We start from the raw sequence: 15,049 nt of genomic DNA on the forward strand, positions 1-15,049 counted from the left end.
CAAAACAGAGGGCTCGTCGCGGAGTAACACCCCTCCTCCCCCCCCCCCCCTTTTCCATTCCCCCCCCCCCCCCCCCCCCGTCTCTCTCCGTCCTCCTTTCCAAACGTCCAGTTGACCTCCTCTCCATCCCAGAGACCAGCCCCATCCCACCTCACTGCATCCTACCGCACCACTCCTCCCCACTACACTTCGTTTTCCCCTCCTCTCCCCTCTTCTCCTCTCTCATCTCCTCGTTTGCAGGTGGAGCTGCTCTGCAACGTTGGAGGAGCGGCCATTCTCGAAGCCAAGGACGACGAGGGCTGGAATGTGCTGCACTGGCTGACGGAGGGGAAGATGGGGGAGGCAGAGGCGGAGGACTGGAACACGCGGGTCAACCTGGCCAACAAGAAGGAGTGCGCGAGCTTTCTCTGCCGGGCGTCTCCTGCTCTCCTCTGGGAGCGAGAGCCACTGGAAGGGCGCACGTGCATGCACCTTGCATGCGCCAGCGGCCACCTGGACATGGTTGCCCTCCTGTTTGCAGAGGCAGGCAGGCCGATGCTGCTGGAGCGAGACATCAAGGGCAGGACATGCCTGCACTCGGCAGCGTGGGAAGACAAGCTTGAGGTGATCCGATACCTGTGGGACATCGGAGGAGAGGACTTGCTCTTTCTCACGGACGAGACGGGGATGACCTGTGCCCACTACGCGGTGCTGAACAGCAGGAGGAACTCCGACGAGACTGACGAGTTGGAGGCGGAGACGGATGGTCTGGAAGGCAATCATGCGGAGAATGACGAGGCGGGACAAGCGAGTTCAGAAGACGAGGAAGAGAAGGACAAGAGAGCTGAGGAAGGCTTCTCGCTGCTGGATGCTACGATGAGCGTCAGCCTTCAATCCTCAATGATACATGCTGCTGCAGAGACGGAAGTGCTCCGTTTCCTGCTCAGCGTGGGCAAGCGAAAGCTGCTGGAGATGAAAGACAACGAAGGCAACACCGTGCTGGACATCGCGATAGCTAATGACCTGGGCGACTGCCAGGACATCATCGAGAAAGCGTTCAAGCGTAACACGTAGAGTAAAGGATAAGAGGGAGAGGAGGACGTCAAGGAAGGGACAGAGGTGGAGGAGTGTGGAGGAGCGCAAAGAGATGATGTATGTATGAATAAAGTTCAGATGTCTATAGGAGTCTTGTAGGGAGCCATGCCCTTTGTTAGCCTTGTCAAGTTCAGCTTCTCCTGTAGTATCTGTTTCCATACTTCCGAGTCCTCTCCCAAATTCTGCATGCCGGGGATGTCACAGGTCGAGAGAAGGTTGAAGATCGGGAACGGCAAGGAATAGCATCTACCTCAGTCTGCTTCCTGCACCATAGCTCGTTCAGTCGCTTCCTCGTCTCCTCCAACTCATTCGCATTCAGAGTTCGGTGCCGCAACGTTCTCGCTGCATCCCTGCCGGCACTCCATGAGATCATCGGCATCATTGACAGCAGCACTGGCTCACCTGATCCTCTTAGAGCACACAGAGCACGTGCAGTCGTCTCGATGCATGAGCATGGTTGGCGTCCATTCGTAGTGCTCCCTCCTCTCCTGCCAGAACGCGGTCACCTTTCAGCATCATCCATAAGGCTACGCACTTCAATGGTGAGGACGCTCTTCCTTACGATCTGCACCTTTCCCTCCCTCTTCTCATAGACGGCTTCGTTCTTTTTCCTTTCTCGTCTTCCTGCACTCAATGATCTTGCCATCTTGAGCTGTTGTAGCTGGACCATTCTCAGCGCTCTTTGCCTCAAGTTGCAAGATTGTCAGTTCACCTCAATGCTGAGCGATTCTTTCTGAGAGTCGGCATAAAGCGCCTTCACGCTGGCTTCTCGCTCTTGAAACCACCTTGCAACAACAGCTGCTGTGTCCTCACTCTCAGCCCTCTTAATGTCCCTTCGCCCCCCTGAGTATTTGTAGTTGAGCAATCATATTTCTGCTCCCTCCTAGTGTCACCTGACTCTTTCCATTCATATTTCTTGGTAGCAGGACTAATCTTCTTGCTGCCCGAGGTCCCCGCAAACGATCGTACGCCCGAATACACCGATTGTGCTCCATCGTCTCCAAGCCCAAGTCCAAGATTAGCGAACAAAGACCCCAGGCCAAGGTCTAGCCTGTGAGATATTCCTCACTGAATGACGCCAGCATCTGAGTCTTCCCCTCTCTCTCTCTCTCTGCTCTTCTCCCGGCTCTCTCCCTCCCCTCCCGGCGAGCTTCGGAGTCCTCCCCCTTCCCCTCCCCCTCCCCCTCTCCCTCTCCTCAGTCTTTCCCCCGCTCAGCCTCTCCCAGCCTGCTCTCTTCGTCATCCAACTGATCAGTCCCTCACTTACCTGCTCTCGTCAACAGCCATGATCACCGGAGGGCAGCGCGGTCAAATTGATCGGTCTGCTGTAACGGTTTGTTGTGACCGTTGAAGGATGCCTGGTGCTCTCGTAACTGTCAGGGATTTCATCAAACCGTAGTAATACCCCCACTCCCCCGCTTCTCTTTCCTAGCTGCCCTCAGGTACACAACGACTTCAATTTTAGGTCATCGAGGGGGGTGGGGGCTCAGTTCGGACTCCACGGGTTAATTTCACATGTTGACGTCCTCGGAGGGGGTGGGTAGGGTGCTGTCGTGCCGAGGAGGTACGGGTAGAAAACTAAAAAGGAAAAAAAAGTACACTTTCAGTGCTCGGGTACTAGTACCCCTATTTCCGACGAGAGAAAAGGGGGTGAAACATCAAAAACAACCAGGGCGGTAGTCAAGGGGTACATCCCAACCCTTTACACTTCCACCCCCAAAAATGAGATATAATATTTTAAACTATTTTATACATGTAGATAGTACAGGCTGCATTTATGTATAAAACTATTGTAAACGTTTAGATCGGGGGGCAAGATAAAATCTGGTTGTAATGATTTGAACGTGACCCAGTTGTTTTTCAAAATGGACAATCCCAATTCCGAACCAGGGCCGAACCATTAATTTTATATCATTTTAAATACTTTTAGTTGCGCATAATATGGTGCAAAATCAGGTAGATGTTTTTTTTAATTGAAAGGGGGTGGTAAGAAAACTGAACAAGTGAGGAATGTCTGGGGTGGGTGCTGCAAATTCTGGGGTACTGGAAATGAATTCCTTTTGTGTACCACTAGGAGTTCACCATGCAAGTTTTTCCTATATAAATACCTATGATTATTCTCATCTACACTAATTAGCATAGAAAAGTTATGAATTGAATGCAATCAGACGGGGTGGGTAGCAGAGGGTTCAGAGGAGCCAGTGGTGTTGGGGTACCATTTTGGACGATCGGGTAGGGTAGGTCGGCAGAAGCAGAGCGGACGAATCATGGTGAGGCTTTGAAGAGACGCGTAAGGATAACTGATGCGAGGAGGAGGGGGGGGGAAAGTGAACAAGGAGGTAAACAATGTATTGACGAGAAGCGACATCCCTGCAACATGATATGAAGTGTTGAATTGACCAAACATTGGAAAAGCAATGGTGGGGACAGACAGGTGGCAAGAGGCAGCAGGAAATGTTCGTATCCATTGTGAAATCGAGGAATGCACAAAGGGAAGTAGATGAGAGAGAAATTGACGCATACAGACGTGCAATTGTAGAAGGCAATGACAGGATGCATGGGTATAGATTCCAATTGCATCCCAACGGTCATAAAGAATTGGGGGAGGGGGGGGGGGGGGAGCGGGTTGCGGAGTTCGGTTGTTCAGACGATGGAGTTGGGAAGAGATTAGTAAGCCTTTGCTGCATTTTGCATTGCAAACCAATCATCCTCCGTATTGTGATGGAGATGCGCGATCTCTTTTGCTGGCATGTCTAAATTGTTGGCACCTGTCTGCCGTTCCTGTGCCACCTGTCCTTCCTGCGCTCTTGTCACTGCTTGTGGCTTGTGTCGGGGTCTGATAAGCTCTCGACTTGTTACAGAGCTACGCATCTGTTCAGCAGTTTGCTCACCAGGAGGCTGCTAAGGCCATGGCGAGGCGCACCGAATGGGATTTTCAGACCATGGTGAGGGAGTTGATTTGGCAACACTTTCTTTATCTAACATGGGCAAATTGCAGCTGAAGCACATGCCTTCTTGTGCAAAGAGTGGAGCATTTGGTTGTGGTGGCCGTGACTACAGCAGTGATTATGGACACGTGCACCAGGTTTGAAATCACTTCCAGTCCCTTGTTGCATGCCTAAATATTATGTCAGGGTCACGCGGTAGTGTTCATCTGAGCCTAAGTTTAGAGTTGCCATGTATAGTATGTGTATTCAAGCACGCTCCTGTGCAAACTTAGGAACATTTAACCACAGCTGGAACGAAATTAAAACTGTTTCTTTGTCTCTTCCTTCCCCAATCACGTTCTCAACCTGACTGATGAAAATGGAAAAAAACCATTCCTGTCTTGCAGGAATTGGACTCACTTCTTCTTCGGTTTGCTTGCTTTCTTATTCCACCATTCAGTATCTTCCTCTTCTTCTCCCTGCAGTGTTCATTCCGAGTGAGTGCAGTAGCTATGAAATGTGAGAATCGGCACCTGCTGCTGTTGAGGGGCAGGTCGCTTCTTTCCCGGCTGCAGAGCTCGCTCTGATGAACAAGAGTGAGCCGGAACAAACGCAGCAGGGATTCTCCCACCTTGCCATTCACTTTTCATAAGCTTCACTGGACGATTTCCGACATATTTCCCTACAGGCGAATCAGGTATTCAGAAAACAAATTCTTCCTTCACCTTGCATCTCCTTCATCGCTCTCGTAAAATCTGCAGGATCCGCGAATGACACGAATCCGTAACCCTGAAATTTCTTAGTTTAGTCTGCTAAGCCAACGGGTTCTGCAATCCAGCATCATCAACCTTCGACTTGCTTGTACGGCCATCGCGCACAACCTTTGCCTTTTGAAACGATGAATACTTTCCGAAACTTCTTGCCAGGGTCGAGTCATCGACCTAGCAGTCAAAAATCTTTTTCATTCAATTTCCAGGCACAGCATCTCGTACCTCATTTCCGAGATTCCCGCAGAACATTCGATAGTCATCCTTCGGCCACTCCAAAAGCGACGCGTCCGACCATTTCTTACCTCCCGCCGACCTCATGATTGTGTCCGGTATTCCTGGTTGACATCATTTCAGCTCCGCCACATGTCGTTCCATCTCAAACCAGGCATCTTTGAGTTAGCGCCTCCTGAGATGGCGGGCGGAGCAATGGAGGAGCCATATGTCTGGAAGAGATTAGCTCCACAGGTCTGAGCTACACCAACAGGTCCTGCGCACCTGGAATGAATTTGGCGCAGGATTCGCTTGATAACTGAGATTCAAGCTCTGAAAGGGATCTCAAAAGGATCGCAAGGCATCAAGTGAAGCGACGCACCGGTTGGAAGAGCGTTGTCACGCCCGACGATCGAGAAGCAACAGTGGGCATCAGCTCATCGTCGTAGTTCTTGACAGGTGCTGCTGCATACTGGATCCTGAGTAGGGAAGTTGTTATCCTGGATGTGGAATCAAAAAGAACCCCTCACTTTGGCTTCTTTGCAGTTGTGGTCTCAGATCCTCCGGGTTTTGCTAAACTGCGAGTGAGAAGGTTGCAAGCATGTTCTCAATGCGCACACCTGAGGACGAGCTCGTCTCAGCTGGTTTCTGAGATTCTAAGGATTCAATCTCCTAATGAAGAAGTGAGTCTCTCATGTGGAAACTCGGGTCCTACCTTCTCAAACAGGGCAAGCTCGTCGTCCAGGTGGTCACCCATCTAGCAAGGGGAAACGAGTGAGGAGAAGAATGATTGGTATAGATAATGTGAAAAGCCTGGTCCCTCTCAATGTGCCAATCAACCTATTCTCATCATTGAATATCCGATTGCTGTCTCAGAAATTCCAAAAACCAATCAGATCCTGCTCATCACACTACCTGGAAATGAACTTCAAAGTTGATTGCGATGTGTGCAATCTGAACTGAGAATTCTGATAAGATTTATCCATCAAATCTCTGATCCGTTCTACCTTGATTTGAACACATCATCATCTATACTGCAACCTTGCCCTTCTTACGCTTCACAGTAGAGCTTCTGGCATGTCTCTAGTATCATACAACTATCCTCATGGCAGCATGTGCGTCCCTTGGCTCTCACTCCCCACCCTCGCCCCACTCGCTCGTCCTGCTCGCTCGCTTCTGCGACATTCGAGCGATCTTGATGCCCCTCATACAGGCAGTAAGCTGAGTTGCTCAGGGCAGGCCCGGCCCGCGCCGCCGGCGGGCAGTCCGAGTCCGACGGCGCGGCCGCTCCGAGGCTCGGCCCGGAGCCCGGGCCGCGCCCCGGGCCCGGCACTGGCATGATCCGAGTGAGTCACATCCGACAGGCCCATGATCTCATAATTTGGCATCGGAACTTTGCAGCTTGCCCCGCACGGTCACTGGCGAGTCTCGGGCGGCTGCGCCCGGGCGGCGGCCGCCCGGCGGCCCGGCGCTGCCCGGCCCCGGCGGGCCGCGGGTGACTCGCCCTCAGCCTGGCACTGCACTGGGGCTTCGGACCTACTAGCTGAGGCTAACTTCCGGGCGATTCTGGGCCCGGGGGCCCGCCGGCTGACGGTTGATCCGCTGAGTCCGCGGCGCCGGGCGCCGCGGATAACCTTTTTACTCAAAGTTAAGTTAAAAATCAGTACGAGGACAATCAGGAGGATCGATAACCCGGCAACCGCAAACACCGTCGGTAGGCGTCACTTTGATTCCCGGACCTCGGAGCGGCAGTTCACAAAAACAAAAAAGAGCCGGGAGGTCGGCCCAGCCCGGCAAGCTCAATGCCAAGTTGAGCGGAAGTAAAAGAAAGGGCGACACCTGACCTGGGACTTGAACCCAGAACCTTTGGATTAGAAGTCCAACGCGCTGTCCATTGCGCCAGCCAAGCCCAAGCCCGTACCGATCGTGCAACAAGAGAGTATATATAGACTGTACTGAGGGGGTAGGGTAGGGAGTTTCTTGTATACATGGGTGGGGTGATTGAAAATGAGGTGGTAGGGGTAGAAGCAAAATTACCAATTTCAGTGAGGGTGAGCACGATGGGGTGGTATGTGACAAGGGTGCAGATTTGGTGAGGGGGTAGTAGCTGAGGTGTGGAGGGTGGCCGGACGAGTGAACGGGAAGGGACAAAGGAAGCAGGGGGAGGAGAGGAGAGGCAGGAAGCAAGGATGGACTCTATGGGCATCTACTTCCCTACTTGCAATGGCATCGAGGTGATAATGATCCTGCTCCTCTCCTCGCTGCAGCCTGAAACATGTGTCTGCAGATGGTCATGGACTTTATGGGACAGGTTTGCAATGGCCGTGGCCGGAGGTAATAGTTTGACGTTTGCAATGCAGCAAATCGCGGAGGAAGTGGCAGAGATGAATTCGATGGCAGCGCAACAGTCTGTTCATCCTCAGCTGGTGAGAGGTTCAGCTTATTGAAGGTTTCAGCTGAATTCTTGTAGGCGCCTATCCCCGTCCATGCAGGGGTTGAGGTAGTAAGTCTTAAGCGATAGGGGCAAGATGTTCTGATATCCTGCGAGTAGATCGCTCCTGGAACTCAGACAGTCCGAGCATCACCTAGTCAAGCCCTCCTTTGCCTGCATGCCTGTATCTTCGGTGCCGTCTCTGCAACAAGCCAGTTGAATGATACGGTGAAGACAAAGTGCAGTCAGGTCAAGAAACTGAAATGTTCGATGTCTAGAACTCGGCATCAGACTCTCTTGCCGAGTGGCAAGCAAATTTTTCCAAGCACAGTCAGGTATCCGTCTTAGCGGGTGTGCTGTCTTGATGTTGATCGCCTCATGGCAGGAGGCGGCGTCCAGCATGAGCCCGCTCAGCGCTTACTTCTTATCGCGCTTCATGTTCCCCTCTGTGATGTGCAGTTCCTCTCTTTGCTCCCCTTGACCAACTTGCAGAGGGAGAAGTCCGCGATTCTGCCTGAGAACCTCGAACAAGGACCCTCGTCAACCACCATCCGTCATACGACAGCTTCATCTCAACTCTGAGAGCTGACTCAAAGGACACAATCTACGACAACTTCCCTAGCATGCTTTAATGCTCTTGCGAGTAAACGACGTCAGGGGTACAAGTCGGCAGAGTCACAAAACCCTCGCGCCATGCTCAGCGCTCAGGCAAAAGGGTTCGGGTATTTGGGCGCAGGAAATTCGGCGGTTGGCTTCATGGCGGGGAAGAGGAGAACCTGCCGAGGAGTTAAGGCCGGGAGCAGAGGACAAGCAAACTGACCTCCTTGATGTTGTTGGAATCGGTCATGAACATCACAAGACGGTCAATGCCGAGACCCCAACCTCCAGTGGGAGGGAGACCGTACTACACGTTTGCGTCAGGTCAAGGCAGCCCCTTCTCACAGCCCGCTCACCTCGAGAGCATTGAGGAAGGTCTCGTCCTTGAACATGGCCTCGTCGTCACCAGAGGCCTTGTCCTTGGCCTGTTGCACATCAGGCAGCTGCCAGCCATAGCACCTGATCTCGTACCTGAGCGTCAAACCGTTCTCTCTGCACGAACGGATCGTTCAACTCCGTGTATGCATTGCAGAGCTCCTTGCCTAGTCCGTCGTCAACCCAGAAGAGCATCGCGCGCGGCTCAACTCACCGCAGACGAACAGCTCGAACCTCTCAGTGAGGCTGGGGATGGAACGATGATACTTTGCCAGAGGAGACATGATCTCAGGGTGGTCGCAGAGGAAGGTTGGTGAATTGAAGGACGGCTCCAGGTACTCTCCGACCAGCTTGTCGATCAATCTCGCGGTGGTGCGAGGAGGAGGACACAAGACCTCGCCAAGCTGCAGTGCTGATGAGTTCGAGCATTTCCAACCGGGCACGTCTCACCTCCTTCTCCTTCTCGGCACAGAGCTTGTCCAAAAACTGTCTGCACTCCTCTGACGAGTAATCGGCTGAAAACCAAGTCACAATTCCCGCCTTCCCTCCTTCTCATGTCACTTCCACCTGGGATCTTCACCCCGAGCACTTCCTCCAACCCAGAGATCATGGAAACCCTCCTGAAGGGCGGAGTGAAGTCCATATCCATCACCCTCTCCGTGCCAGGGCCATCGGGGTGGTACTGAATCTGTTGGAGTAGATGAGAAGAAATTTCAACCTGCGAGGGTCCAAACCTTGTAGGTGCCGTGCAATTCCATGACCAGTCCAGACCTGCAAGACAGCACACCCATCAGCAAAGAAACCTTGTCCAGAGCAACGTACAAGAATTCCTCAGTCAACTTCATGAGGTCGTTGTAATCGGCATATGCCTGATAGAACTCGCAGGTCGTGAACTCGGGGTTGTGAGTCAAATCGATGCCCTCATTGCGGAACTGTCTGCCTATCTCATATACCCGATCCAATCCACCAATGACAAGCATTTTCAAGTACAGCTCAGGAGCAATGCGCATGTAGAGACGCATGTCCAACTCATTGTGATGGGTGATGAATGGACGTGCGGTAGCTCCTCCGGGGATCATGTTCATCATCGGGGTCTCGACCTCGACGAAGTTGCGCATGTCAAGGTATCTGCGGAGATAATTGATGATCTTTGATCTGGTGATGAAGATGTTGCGAACGTTGCCGTTCACTATCATGTCAAGGTATCGCTGACTGTGAACAAGATGTGAATCTATCGGTCACGGCTTGCACACTGACACACACCGATATCTTGTTTCTTGCTCCTTCAAGCTGCCATCCACCTTGGGCAACATGTGCAAGCAAGCCGAGAGGAGTTGAACCTGATGAAGGCGTGATGAGACAAGGCGAGAACGAAGGAAACGTTTGCCTTGATGGGGAAGATAGACAACTCCCCTTTCTTGCTCTTGCCAGGATGACCGACAACTCCAATCACATCTCCACGCTTGAGATTTCTGAACACCGAGACTCATCAAAACAGCTGATGTTGATGTTGTTTCTTATACCTGTGAGCTTCCATGAAGTCGCCATCGGAATGCGTCTTGGCATCGGCCATGATCTTTGTCGCTCTCAGTTAGCACATTATGTGCAGTGACGACAACATCTCGATCACCTGGACTTTCGCGCCATCTCCTCTCAGATCGTAGAAGATCAAGCTTTGGCCAGACTGTCTCTTGCTCCAAATCCTTCCGGCCAAGCTGTACCAAATAATCAACATCCTGACAATCGCACAAGATTCTGCTGCTAGTTCACCTCACGATCGTATTCGTGTCATGCTCTCCCTCGTTCATGGACTCGAACTTGCTACGGTATTCAGGGAGCGACATGTCCACCTGCATTCAAGTGTTACCATGCTTCTCCCCTGCTTCCGCCGCATTCACCTGGAACTTGTGCGGGTACGGGTTGCCATCCCCTTGCTTCTGACTGAGAACCCACTTGCTCCTGGCATGACGTCAGCACATGACACAACGTGTGTAACAATATCACCTGTTCTCGAAGTACATGGTTGGATCCAACTCCTCTTCATCGTTGGCCTGAAAACGCAATAATGCGTGAGTTGGGGAATATCAACGCCTCCTTTTGCTGTTTCCCCAGCACAATCAACGAGGTACCTTGGGCTTGGCAGAAGTTCCGGCTTCAGCAGCCTTAGCAGCCTTCAAGCACGTCAGAATGATTGCTTCGTGTCCCTTGTTTCACCTTGGCGGCTTCCTTGGCTGCTTTCTCCTCTGCAAGCTTCTTCTGCTTCTCAAGCTTCTTCAAGGCATTCTTGGAAAGGGTCTGGAAAGCGAAAAATGGTCGTCACTACCATCTGATTAGAGCACATGATGATGTGAACAAGTGGAACACGATTGTAAGAGGCTGGAACGCGGAGGTGTAAAGGCGGCTTTGTTGCTGGAAAGGGCAGCGGCACCTCCTAAAGATGCGGTCGAACAAGAGAGAAGACAAGTGAAGCAAGACAAGAAACTCCGCGTAAGGAAGGTGGAGATGTCTGAGGAGTCAGAGCACGAGGTTTGCTGACCTGTCCCTCTTCTCCCGTTGGCTCTGCTCCTGCATCCTTCGCCTCGACGTCCGCCATTTCAGCACGCACGTGGCTTCATCCGTTGTCGCTCTTAAGTGTGTGATGTAACGGCCGGGCTCGGGGCCCCCGGGCCCCGGCCGGGCCGCGCGCCGGGCACCGCCGTTCTGGCAACGCCCGGCCGTCACGTGACTCAGGCTTTGTGACGACGGTCCGACCGCCCGGCCCGGCAGCCCGTCTGAGTGATCCGGGCCTCCCGCCGCTGCCGGGCGGCCGCACGGCACCGTCAGCATCATGATGGCACCGCCGATGCCTTAGTCAGACGGTCGGGCGGCCCGCCGGGACTCCCTCGCGGACGGTGACCGTACGGTCGGACGCCGGTCGAACCGTGTCCAATCGAACCGCGGCGTCAGACCGTAGTGGTGACCGCCGAGGGTCCGACACTGCGGAGTGAGCGGCTGACTCGGTCCGGCGACCACACCGGGTGCCGGGCACCGGGCCGCAGTGACTCGCCTAAGTGACCCGGTGGGTCGGGGAGCCTCGGAGTTCCGGACTCGGATCGTCACGCTCGGAGCCGGCCCCGGGCGGCCGGGCCGCGGCCCGGCCGGGCCTTCTGATGGATCGGATCGTATGCCAGCCCTTAGCAAGACGCCGCTAGCCTAGTAGGACTGAGGCCTCCTGAGTCAAGTCACTGAGTATTTCGGAGGCTCAGACTGAGCCGCGAGTCAATCCAGCGGAAGCCTCTCAGGTGACCGGCGGCGGCCCTGACTCTGTGGCTGGTCCGGCCCGGGCCGACGATCGGCCCGCCAGTCACAAGGCCGCCGGGCCGCGCTCGCGGCCCGGCCCGGCTGCTGCCCGGCGGGCCTGAGCCTATTCTGGTCTACCTTCATCCGCGGTACACCTAACGGTTCAAGCAACGAAATGCTCTACCATCAAGGGAGGGAGGGAGGGAGGGAGGGAGGGAGGGAGGGAGGGAGGGAGTGCATGAAATGAGATTAGATTGGAGGGGATGGAGGGAAGTTGAGGAGAAGGAAATCTAGTGCAAGTGCAGGAACTGATCCCAGTGGATTGATTGGGTGATGGACCAACCTTTCCGCTCTTGAATCTGCTGTGGTGTTTCCAATTTTCATGATTGCGTACAGGAAATGGCAGCTGCTGAAGCTCGCACAGAGCTCAGGAACACGTTCAGACCTCCACTGCCTCAAGGTGGGCAAGTTGAGCAGGCAAGCAGATCACTGCGATCCATTCCCAGGTGAACCGACTAGGATGAGATGCAAGTTGGTTTTTAACAAGTGTACGAAGGGACATGAACATCTACAAGAAGGCAAAACCACAGAAACTACCAGCCATTGAGGTGTTGGCACCAATTTTACTATCCAACCATCACTGCCTGATTGGTCTGAGCTTACGTACTCTACTCATTCAGGGACAAAACGCTTGCTCGTTTGGGATCCTGCAAAAGTACTACACGATAAATCCGAATGCTCCGGTATCGGGTGCATCTGTTGGATGCAGCTCTTGATGTTCTAGTGCAGATCGACTGGAGGAATGGTCTTGACATGAGAACTTTGTACCCTGCGCAGGAACTTAAGCCCGACAGGAGATGCTGACTGTCACTGACTTGTGGGGTGCAGAGTGCCGACTATTTGCGTCCTCGGGCTTGGAACACGTGAGGACTGATGTGGCACGTTGGCTGAATGTCGACTTTACACCTTCTTCCCAGCTTTGAAACCAACGAGCACTGTGTCCGCCCCTACTACGAGGTGACCAGCGAGAGAAAGTCGGTGCTGGTTTGACATGTGTCGTCAGGGTGCCTTGAAAGAGCAGCTGCGCCATGGTACGGGAAAATGTGCATTCAGGTATGATACCAGACGCTGTGCAGGAGTTGAGCTGAGATGTCCCTTGTTCGCCTTCCAGAAATCGCTACTTCAACTACGAAGGGGAATGGGGTGGAGGGCTATTCCATGGTCATGGCAGGGTGGGGCTCGATGTGCGGGACAAGTGATGAAGTCTGACTCTTGACCTTGAAGCTGATGATCGGGGATGGATTCTATGAAGGAGAGTTTGTGAATGGAGAGATCAGTGGCTCGGGGGTCAGGTACTTCACCTTCATGGTAAGCAGATGGAACAAGGTGGCTGATGGATGCTGCAGACAGTGGGCGGATGGGAGTACATACACGGGTCAATTCTTGAACGGAGAACACCATGGGCAGGTTAACGTTTGTTTCTTGTTTTGTGTGAGAAAATAGTTGAATTGCTGCTGCTCTGCTGTTGCTGTTGCTGTTGCTGTTGCTGTTGCTGTTGCTGTTGCTGTTGCTGTTGCTGTTGCTGTTGCTGTTCTGGTGTTGTTTGTGGTGGTGGTGGTGGTGGTGGTGGTGCAATCCACGAACGTCAAGTTTATATGACGATTTCTTGAACTTAGGGGCTCTTCTTGCATTCCAATGGCGATCGCTACGAAGGAGGATTCCTCAACAATCAGGTAGGGAGATGTAAAGTTATCCTCCCCACACAATGAGACGCGTGAAACAGCGATCCGGACATGGCGTGCTTGTGCTGGCCGACGGTGCTTCAACTATAAGCGCGATGCTTCTTTGCGCAAATGAAGTGACTGGCAGGCTCTCGGTACGAGGGAAACTTCGAGGAGCACAGGTGCTGCATGGCCGTATCGCCGCGGAGATGCTGAGGCTGCAGGAAGGTTGAACGGAACGGGGACTATGGAGCACAGCAACGGCGACCGTTACGAGGGTAATGGAAGTTGAAGGCTTTGTGAGGAGAAGTGAGAGTTCGATCGTGACATCAGGCGATTGGTGTAACGGTAATCGAGACGGTCATGGGGTCTACACGTACGGCAACGGTGACAGCTACAAGGTCGGAGGCCATGCGGGAGCGCGAGGGACTGAAGAGCATGGCAGGGAAGATTTGCGAGGAACTTGCGGTCAGGACCAGGAGTCTTCTTCCACCATGAAAGGTGTGGCGACGAAATGTTAGAAGAGAGGCCGTGACTGAGAAGCTTCAGCGGCATGAGCTACAATTGCGACTGGTCCAATAACATCCCAACCATCTTGCCGGCCAAGTTGCGAGGTGCGTGCATGGCTCTGCGAAGTTGAGGAGGCGGCAAGGGTTCTGGTTTTTCACGAAATGGTCAGCGGAAACAAGCGAGAGGCTGGAGTTCGAGGCGGCAAGGAAGGAGAAGATAGCCCAGGAGCCTCAATCCTCTGAGGCGCAAGAAGGGGATCAAGAAGCTGAAGGAAGTGAGGAGAAAGGAAACGAGGAAGAGGCGGAAGCTCCACAAGGACCGAAACCTCTTGCTGAGCTCCTCTCGCAGGATTTTGCCGCTGGTCACAGTCCCATGTACGCTGTTCACGTCTCCTCACACATTTCAGGGAGCGAGATTCCCCGCATGGTGATTCAAGTATGCTCAGAGGATGGCACAGCACAGACCGGAGAGTCAGGTACTAGAAACTCATCCGAATTGCAGAGCTGATCGAGTGCCAAGGACGGCTCCTCGAAGTTACTTTCGGTGTCTTCGAGCGGGAAGAGGAGGAAGGTAAGCAGGAGGAGCAACTTCTCGTGGACTTTGGTGATGAGAATATGCCGCAGAGGCTGGGAAGGAGGGCGAGGCAGAAGCGGAGGCTGCCGACGAGGTTCAGGCAGACAAGGGTAAGTTCAAGAGATATCCCAGCAAGGCCTATCCTCTGCAACAAGAGGCCGCTTCGAATGCGGAGAAAGACAAGGAAGGGGCCGAAGAGTCTGCAGCAGGTGAACAGCTGAGAAGAGCAACGCAGAGCTCATCCTTTTGATGGCAGAGAGATCTCGTCCTTACCCTCCGACGTTTGTCATCGGAGGGATCAAGATGGCCGACGGGGTTGCAGTCCTGGAGGGCTTGAAGTTGCCCCGGGAGGTGGAAGGTCGATCAACCCAAAGTGACGCTCTTGGATGTGCATGACATGCTCGACAGCGGGGGCCTATCGCCTTCGGATCGGTTGTGTGTACCAGAATTGTTTCCAAGACGTTGAGGTATGGCGCAGCTGCTCTGTTTGCAGAGGGTGTGTAACAACTTGACAGGCCTTGTATCTTCTTTTCAATGTGAGCTAGCATAATTGTAAGAGTAGGAGAAATAAAAAATGAGAAC

General features: G+C 53.3%; 7 protein-coding genes and 1 non-coding gene across 8 annotated transcripts in view; 4 read left to right on the forward strand and 4 right to left on the reverse strand.

Moving 5' to 3' along the window:
* Nucleotides 1-1,053, forward strand: part of GUITHDRAFT_107067 (hypothetical protein) — a gene marked incomplete at both ends in the record, with an annotated part of 4,668 nt that extends 3,615 nt beyond the window's left edge. Inside the window, one exon of the mRNA XM_005834079.1 lies at nt 241-1,053. Within this exon, the coding sequence (XP_005834136.1) occupies nt 241-1,053 (813 nt within the window). The remainder of the gene's footprint in view (nt 1-240) is intronic.
* Nucleotides 1,054-1,148: 95 nt separating this feature from the next.
* On the reverse strand, nt 1,149-2,361 carry GUITHDRAFT_107068 (hypothetical protein; the record flags this gene model as incomplete). Its single annotated transcript, XM_005834080.1, has 7 exons — nt 1,149-1,256; nt 1,325-1,424; nt 1,477-1,562; nt 1,610-1,735; nt 1,787-1,917; nt 1,968-2,125; nt 2,342-2,361. 7 exons carry the CDS (start codon nt 2,359-2,361, stop codon nt 1,149-1,151), a joined length of 729 nt encoding a protein of 242 aa, XP_005834137.1.
* Nucleotides 2,362-3,528: 1,167 nt separating this feature from the next.
* On the forward strand, nt 3,529-4,232 carry GUITHDRAFT_107069 (hypothetical protein; the record flags this gene model as incomplete). Its single annotated transcript, XM_005834081.1, has 4 exons — nt 3,529-3,744; nt 3,936-4,019; nt 4,073-4,159; nt 4,209-4,232. 4 exons carry the CDS (start codon nt 3,529-3,531, stop codon nt 4,230-4,232), a joined length of 411 nt encoding a protein of 136 aa, XP_005834138.1.
* A 185-nt stretch (nt 4,233-4,417) lies between these two features.
* Nucleotides 4,418-5,738, reverse strand: GUITHDRAFT_137752 (hypothetical protein; the record flags this gene model as incomplete). Its single annotated transcript, XM_005834082.1, has 12 exons — nt 4,418-4,480; nt 4,535-4,584; nt 4,633-4,683; nt 4,727-4,790; nt 4,850-4,942; nt 4,994-5,106; nt 5,154-5,238; nt 5,267-5,314; nt 5,364-5,460; nt 5,512-5,554; nt 5,602-5,653; nt 5,697-5,738. The coding sequence occupies 12 exons, from the start codon at nt 5,736-5,738 to the stop codon at nt 4,418-4,420; spliced, it is 801 nt and encodes a 266-aa protein (XP_005834139.1).
* A 1,079-nt stretch (nt 5,739-6,817) lies between these two features.
* Nucleotides 6,818-6,890, reverse strand: GUITHDRAFT_t48. The gene has a single exon. It is a non-coding gene; the product is annotated as a tRNA-Arg (tRNA).
* A 251-nt stretch (nt 6,891-7,141) lies between these two features.
* GUITHDRAFT_152173 (hypothetical protein) lies at nt 7,142-8,073 on the forward strand. The gene is made up of 8 exons (XM_005834083.1): nt 7,142-7,215; nt 7,269-7,292; nt 7,342-7,407; nt 7,452-7,481; nt 7,533-7,640; nt 7,691-7,747; nt 7,798-7,860; nt 7,905-8,073. The coding sequence occupies exons 1-8, from the start codon at nt 7,171-7,173 to the stop codon at nt 7,992-7,994; spliced, it is 483 nt and encodes a 160-aa protein (XP_005834140.1). The 5' UTR covers nt 7,142-7,170; the 3' UTR covers nt 7,995-8,073.
* Nucleotides 8,074-8,116: 43 nt separating this feature from the next.
* On the reverse strand, nt 8,117-10,977 carry GUITHDRAFT_157671 (hypothetical protein; the record flags this gene model as incomplete). The annotated part of the gene is made up of 17 exons (XM_005834084.1): nt 8,117-8,188; nt 8,233-8,316; nt 8,366-8,434; nt 8,481-8,551; nt 8,599-8,788; nt 8,835-8,899; nt 8,952-9,072; nt 9,119-9,155; nt 9,207-9,596; nt 9,648-9,724; nt 9,772-9,846; nt 10,015-10,099; nt 10,155-10,234; nt 10,283-10,343; nt 10,389-10,435; nt 10,599-10,679; nt 10,921-10,977. The coding sequence occupies 17 exons, from the start codon at nt 10,975-10,977 to the stop codon at nt 8,117-8,119; spliced, it is 1,662 nt and encodes a 553-aa protein (XP_005834141.1).
* Nucleotides 10,978-12,062: 1,085 nt separating this feature from the next.
* GUITHDRAFT_107073 (hypothetical protein) lies at nt 12,063-15,007 on the forward strand (the record flags this gene model as incomplete). Its single annotated transcript, XM_005834085.1, has 24 exons — nt 12,063-12,169; nt 12,220-12,271; nt 12,344-12,406; nt 12,552-12,586; nt 12,641-12,680; nt 12,727-12,776; nt 12,835-12,895; nt 12,948-13,015; nt 13,070-13,130; nt 13,167-13,292; nt 13,340-13,396; nt 13,447-13,480; nt 13,533-13,566; nt 13,613-13,662; nt 13,718-13,785; nt 13,830-13,885; nt 13,934-13,998; nt 14,064-14,255; nt 14,301-14,369; nt 14,414-14,464; nt 14,518-14,676; nt 14,724-14,818; nt 14,876-14,934; nt 14,983-15,007. The coding sequence occupies 24 exons, from the start codon at nt 12,063-12,065 to the stop codon at nt 15,005-15,007; spliced, it is 1,677 nt and encodes a 558-aa protein (XP_005834142.1).
* Between the last annotated feature and the right edge of the window lie 42 nt (nt 15,008-15,049).

Source organism: Guillardia theta (genome assembly GCF_000315625.1).
Source record: "Guillardia theta CCMP2712 unplaced genomic scaffold GUITHscaffold_27, whole genome shotgun sequence".
Classification (NCBI taxonomy): Eukaryota; class Cryptophyceae; order Pyrenomonadales; family Geminigeraceae; genus Guillardia; species Guillardia theta.